This window comes from Miscanthus floridulus, chromosome 8 (genome assembly GCF_019320115.1).
Source record: "Miscanthus floridulus cultivar M001 chromosome 8, ASM1932011v1, whole genome shotgun sequence".
In the NCBI taxonomy this organism is placed as follows: domain Eukaryota; kingdom Viridiplantae; phylum Streptophyta; class Magnoliopsida; order Poales; family Poaceae; genus Miscanthus; species Miscanthus floridulus.
In genome coordinates, this window is record NC_089587.1 from 29,239,472 (window position 1) to 29,246,129 (window position 6,658).

The 6,658-nt window shown below is 43.8% G+C and overlaps 1 protein-coding gene across 1 annotated transcript; it reads right to left on the reverse strand.

Annotated features, from left to right (window-relative positions):
• Positions 1-1,609: 1,609 nt before the first annotated feature.
• LOC136471441 (uncharacterized) lies at positions 1,610-4,854 on the reverse strand. The gene is made up of 5 exons (XM_066469173.1): positions 3,242-4,854; positions 2,963-3,175; positions 2,836-2,901; positions 2,468-2,776; positions 1,610-2,394 (listed from the first exon to the last, which is right to left on the reverse strand). The coding sequence occupies exons 1-5, from the start codon at positions 3,275-3,277 to the stop codon at positions 1,699-1,701; spliced, it is 1,320 nt and encodes a 439-aa protein (XP_066325270.1). The 5' UTR covers positions 3,278-4,854; the 3' UTR covers positions 1,610-1,698.
• Positions 4,855-6,658: the final 1,804 nt, after the last annotated feature.

Sequence of the window (6,658 nt, forward strand, 5' to 3'; positions counted from 1 at the left end):
GGAAAGAAGTATGAGTTTTCATTGCCGATTGTTGCTACAGCGACAAATAATCAAGCTGAATACCAAGCCTTGATAAAGGGGTTAGAATTGCTGAAGGAGATACGTGCCGATGTTGTTGAAATCTTTGGCGATTCTATGCTAGTTATAAATCAATTAGATGGAATTTATGAATGCCGAAGTGAAGCTTTGATTCCGTATTATGAAAGATGTTTGCAATTGTTGAAAGGATTTAGAGATTTTCGTCTTGAACATATCTCTCGATTGCATAATGAGGAAGCTAATCGACTAGCTCAGCATGCTTCAGGGTATCAGCCTATTCAGGAAGTGCTAACATCGGCAGTTGATACCGATGACTGGAGGAAAGAGATTGTCGATTATTTAAAGGATCCATGTAGAAAGGTCAAGAGACGTATAAGGTTCCAAGCTACCAAATATGTGCTCCTCGATGATGAATTATATTATCGAACTATAGATGGAGTTTTACTCAGATGTGTTAGCAATGATGAATCGAAAAGCTTGATGGGTGAAATTCATGAAGGAGTATGTGGGGCACATCAATCGGCTTTCAAGATGAAATGGATGATCAGAAGGAATGGGTACTATTGGCCGACTATTCTTGAAGATTGTTTTAAATATTTTAAGGGATGCCAGGGGTGTCAAAAGTTTGGTAATATTCAAAGAGCGCCTGCATCGGCTATGAATCCTATAATCAAACCATGGCCGTTCCGGGGATGGGCTATTGATCTCATTGGTCAGATCTATCCGCCATCGAGTAAAGGACATAAATTTATTCTGGTTGCTACCGATTATTTCACAAAGTGGGTTGAGGCAATTCCTTTAAAGAAGGTGACATCGGTCAATATGATTGATTTTGTGAAAGAGCATATTGTTTACCGATTTGGTATTCCTCAGACTATCACTACCGATCAGGGTACTATGTTTACATCAGGAGAATTTGATGAGTTTGCTGTAGGTATGGGAATTAAAATTTTAAATTCTTCTCCATATTATGCTCAAGCTAATGGTCAAGCTGAGGCTTCTAACAAAGGGATCATCAAACTCATTAAGCGCAAAATTGAAGAAAATCCTAGGAGGTGGCATACAGTATTAAATGAAGCCTTGTGGTCATATCGGATGTCATGCCATGGTGCAACCAAAGTAACGCCTTATCAGTTAGTATATGGACACGATGCAGTGTTGCCTTGGGAAATTAAGGTTGGCTCTAGACGAATACGTTCTCAAAATCAGCTGACAGCCGATGAGTATAATACTCTTATGAAAGATGAGTTGGAAGATGTGGCGGGTCATCGGTTAAGGGCTTTAGTTAGTATTGAAGAAAATAAGAAAAGAGTAGCTAGATGGTATGACAAGAAGGTGAAAGTAAAAGAGTTTGCCGATGGAGATCTGGTCTGGAAATTGATTTTACCGATTGGGACTAAAAGTTTCAAAGTTTGGAAAGTGGTCTCCTAATTGGGAAGGTCCATATCGGATAAATCAGTCTATTCCTGGTAATGCATATATTTTAGAAACCCTCGAAGGGGTTGTGTTTCCCAGAGCGTTAAATGGAAAATATTTAAAGAAATATTACCCTAGTATCTGGACAGATGCATAAAAGTATAAGTGCCGATAACAGTACTATCGGCTAAGAATTATGCAAGGGTATCAATGTCTCATAAAGTGCCGATACAATAAATAAGATTACACGTTCAGCAAGGATTGGATAGCTAATATCGCACGCAGGCGAATCTGGTCGGCTTCTTCCATTTCTTTGATATCGTCATCGGCAGCACCCTCCACAGGCTTGAGTTTCTTCTTCATGGCTAAAGCTTTGCGAGCTTGGATATCTCTTTCTTGCTGAAGGGCTTTGACGGCATTGGGTAGCTGGCTTTCTTCTTGTTGAGCATGAGTTAAGGCTGCATCAATTTCTTTCAATTCAGCCAATAGAGCTGCCTTCCTTGCCGATAGATCCAAGATTTTCTGCTTAAGTGCAGCACCCGAAGTCTGCAAGTTGACGATGCCCTTGTGCTTCTCATCAGCGATTTGTTTCAGTTGTAGCATCTCTCCTTTAAGTTGAGCTTGAGCTGCTCTATCGGCAATGCGCTGAGCAGCCCGTTGATATTGCAGTTGACGGCTTTCTAAGTGAGCTGCTGGGAAGAGTATTTCTTCAACATCGGCAGGGACCTGGCCACGAATTGTTTTGAAAATTGCCTTTGCGGGGTCCGAGTCATCTACCAGTTGGGCGGTACTTTGCTGTAGCAAGTTCAGGAGGGTTTCCAACTTGGATTTAGTTTCTGCCGATATTGTTCCCAGTGCAAGGGAAGAACTTGTTTCCTCTCCATCGTCGTCAGAAATGTCAATGGCAAAGGAAAATAGGCTGTTCGGGGAATCTTGTTCCTGAAAGAAAGACAAGGAGATCAATCAGGGGTAAGTATGAGTATTGTAAAATCAGATAGGTTGATCGGTTTACCTGTTTCAAGGCAATTTCCTGTGCTTGACTGGAGGAAGCAACCTGGAGTATGTCGTGTGGATCGGCTGAGCTTGCCGATGGGATATCCTCTGTGACTTCATCGGTGGTAGGCTCTTGAGGTATGATGACCGATGACATTGGGGCAGATGTAGGGATCGGCATAGACCTTTGTCGTTTTGGCTGTGCTTCAGTATCTGTTGAAGCTTTGCGCTTTGCTTGGACATCGGCAACGATTGGCTGGGGGGCATCGACACTTGTTGGTTGTGAAGCTTGGGCATCTGGTACGTTTGCCGATGTACCCAATTGTTGCTGTAAAACAAGTGTGAGATATGATATTTAACAGATAAAATGTAAAGTCAAGAAGCTACCTCTGAAGGAGTGGTGCTTGATATCGGCGGAATTGCCGATGATGATCCAGTAGCAGCTCTTACCCCCTGATGATTAAGGTTAATATAGTTTGTGATTGGCATAAGTGAAAATAAACAAGGTTGTTACCTTAAAGGCTTTGACCAAGGTTGTAGCAGCGGCCGATGGAGTAGCCCTGGATATAGCCAATTTGGACTTAGAAGTGATGGTCTTGGTACGAATCTTCTGGTGGGTCAAAGCGGCTAAGGTGGGAGCGTTGTAGCCGATCGGCGATGTTGGGGAAATAGGCCGGAGGTTGAAGGGTTTCCCACTTTTGCTCACCGATGGTGCTGGGTGGTTAACCTGTTACAAGGGAGTCAGTTATTGATAAATGAAAGGAAAAGCAGAAGGGAGTTCAAAGAAACTTACCGCGTCGTCAGGGATGGCATATTCAGAATCGATCATGTGCCGATATGTGTGAGCAGAAGTCGCGAACAGTTGCTCTTTCCACTCTCGCCACCATTGCTTGTATGACTCGGTGATGAAAGATATTGGTGTCCAGGTGGATATATCAACATCTGTGGTATCGGCATCAGGAGAAAGTTGTACTACCTTGTTCCAGTCTGTTCCGCAGGTGATTGTTTCCCTGGGTTTGATCACATCGGCAAAGCAGAGTTTGATTGGCAGTTGCCCAAAAGCCAATTGGCGGGATACTGCCGATGGGTTGTAAAATTCATATGTAATGTTGGTGTTTTTTCCCGCTGCCGAATGTGTTTACTGGAATTGCCCTGGGAGTGATGATAGCCATCATGAGCTCATTATCTTGATTCAGAGTGTCATCGGCAAAGTTGAAAAGAAGGGGGAATCTGTTTTCTTCGTCGATATAAGGCACCCAGGCCCTATGATCACGAGAAAGACCATTATAGAAGCTTTGAAAGAATCTGCCGATTTGGTCTTCGTTGGCTTCTGTTCCAGGAAGGACAATTATGGCTTCACCAAAATTGAGGGGTGAGCGTGTTGCCGATTCATCATCCCCGAGCACATAATCTTCGGCAATTTCTCGTGGGAATTGTTGAGCAAAAAAGTCCCATTGCAAACGTTTGTGCATATGGGCATTCAGCCACATGTTGATGAACCACCACGGGCCTCCCAGGTTGCCGATGGGTTCGCCAAGCAGAAGTTTCTGAGACACTTGGTGAAGAAGATGATAAGTGGAGCTCAGAAGGTATCGGCCAAGAGGAAACCTTACGCCATTAGCCAGAAGTTCAGCTGCAGGGAGGAAGGCGTTGGTTGGTCCTACTGATCGACCACAGAAGATAAATTTTTCTAACCACATATTCAGGAATGTGGCATGTTCCCTCTGGCTAGGTGTCCCGGTTTTCTGGTATTCTTGAATATATCCTGTCCAACCGCCGATGTTACGGGTATTCACTCTATATTCAGGCTTTCTACCATAGATGGAGCCTTCATCGGCAGTTGAGATGTCCAAGCCAGTAAGCATGTGGACATCGGCAAGGGTAGGGGTAGCTGGGCCATGTCCAAACATAAAAGTATTGGTCGTATCTGACCAGAAATAAGCAGCTGCAATTATCATTGATTCATTTTTCTGCATATCGGCAATAGAGAGCCTGATACATTGGTCTAACTTTCGTTCTGCCCAGTATACTTGCATCGATCTATTAACCCTCAAATACCAATCTTTCCACCCTTTGGTGGTTTTGGGCCAAGATCGGAATGTGTCTTTCCACAAGTTCAGAGAGAAATTTTGGGCTCTAAAGGGGATTCTGTTAACCTCTGCGTTGATCAGATCGGTTGGATCTGGGTTGCCCATTGGTCCAAGGCATTGGACGTGTGGCTGATCGGTTGGGATAATTAATTTGTTGCGCAGTTCCTAAGGTTATGGAATCCAGAAGACAGAAGAAAGGAAAAATCACCAACTGAATAAATTTGCAAAAAGATCAAAGTAAAAGGTAGTGGAAGTGGAGCGAACCGCGGGGACGTCGAAGTTGATGGCCATTGTCTTGAGGAAGGTGGAGATACGAGCCGAGGAACTTGAAGTGAGCGCCGGAGAAGGGTTCTTGTTGGTTGAGGTCGCGCGGTTGTTCGTCGGAGTCGCCGCCGGAGAGAGAGAATGCCAAGGATTGGAGGCTGAAGATAGAGAATGAGGGTTCCGGAGAAATCTATTTATAAGCCGGCCAGAATAAGGGTATTTTGGACTTATCTCTATGACGCGCGCATATAGGTCAAGGTGGTGCAGGGGGATATGGTAACTATTCGCGCGATAATCAGGGGATTGTACAGATGAGTTGATAACAAGTAATCATGACTTGGAAGGGATATTGATACATGATATTTTAATTCTTAAAATGGCAGCATTATCATGTTAAGATCTTGCCGATGGGTTGTTGTTTTGGTATCTCAATCAAGGCAAGAGTGGTTGGCGATTGTGCGATATTTACTGAAGTGCGTGGATCAAGATTAGATTTGATTGGATTTGATAACAAATCAAGTTTTGGCTTGGGGAATGAGTTACTGGTAATTGGGCAAAGGCAAGCGTTATCTGGAGTAAATTTCGGAGCATTAATGGTTTTATACTCCGAAATTGGGGGGCATGTGTTGACACCGTTTTTTGCACGTGTCAAAATAATCGGAGTGGACCAATCGGCAAGGGGAAAGTTATTGAATACTTTGATAGCCAATGAAAGCCAGTTTGTAAAAATGGTTGCCGATAGTTGGTGATGATCGATGGAAAGGTTGATTTGGACTCGGGCGTTGCCGATGAGGTTGGAGGAGTTGTTGTCGATGCCGATGAAAGGAGGCTTGAAGACTACTGCCGATGAGACAGGGAGTATGCCGATGAAGGAAGACTTGACGACTACTGCCGATGAAACAGGGAGTATGCCGATGAAGGAAGACTTAAAGACTACTGCCGATGAAACAGGGAGTATGCCGATGAAGGAAGACTTGAAGACTACTGCCGATGAAGCAGGGAATATGCCGATGGGAAGGAGGACAGTGAGATTTCCATCGTAATTGAGGCGGACAGGGAAATAGATAGGAGTTGATTTCCTTTTCTATATTTGTTAGGTTATGATTCGTGTAAGAGTCACGTGTTTCCTTAGATACGGGATTGGTGTCCTAGTTGTGTTTGGTTGTGTCTCTTTAGATCAGGGTATAAATATGGAGTAAAGGGCAATGTAATAGATAACATCAATCAATATCAAAACCAACTTTTACTCCTATTTACATCTACTTTTCGGCGACTTCGTCAATTTGCATATTTTTCTTTTTACGAGTTCTCATTGATTCGGCGAGCTGCATCGCTTCAGTGCGATCTTCGGCGATTCTCGAGTTCCGCGTGAGCACCTCTTGGCCGTGACTTCCGGGCGTATCGCTGTTGTCAGGACCAAAGTGTTCGTTTCTTCATCCTTGTCGATTAGCAGGTCAAATCGACTGGCACGCTTGGATATCGATTCGGGTATTAGCCCTTTGTGTTTGCAGATCACTTTTGCATCAACACATCTTTTGGCACGCTCGGTGGGACACTTCAACCAATATGTTCAACTCCGAGATCGATCCAGGGAACATTATCGCAGTATCAGAAGAAGATCTCAAGGAAGAACAGAGGCAGGCTATGGAAAAGGCTGTAGAAGAATACAAGCAGCTTTGTCTGAGATCGTTTAGCTTGAACAAGAGTGGACAAGTCATCCAGAAGCAAGATTTGCCATTGCCTCGGCAGGTTACCTTTGACTCCAATCCTGGTAAACTTCAAGAGATGGTTAATTCTGTAGTAAATCATGCTTTGATTAATCATTCCAATGTGCTGTCCAATACTGTTCATAATGC

Coding starts and splice junctions, on each gene's coding strand:
- LOC136471441 (XM_066469173.1), bottom strand. CDS start 3,277: ATGATCGATTCTGAATATGCCATCCCTGACGACGCG. Junction 2,902..2,962: donor CCTTGGTCAAAGCCTTTAAG/GTAACAACCTTG, acceptor CTTAATCATCAG/GGGGTAAGAGCTGCTACTGG. Junction 2,777..2,835: donor CAAGCACCACTCCTTCAGAG/GTAGCTTCTTGA, acceptor CTTGTTTTACAG/CAACAATTGGGTACATCGGC.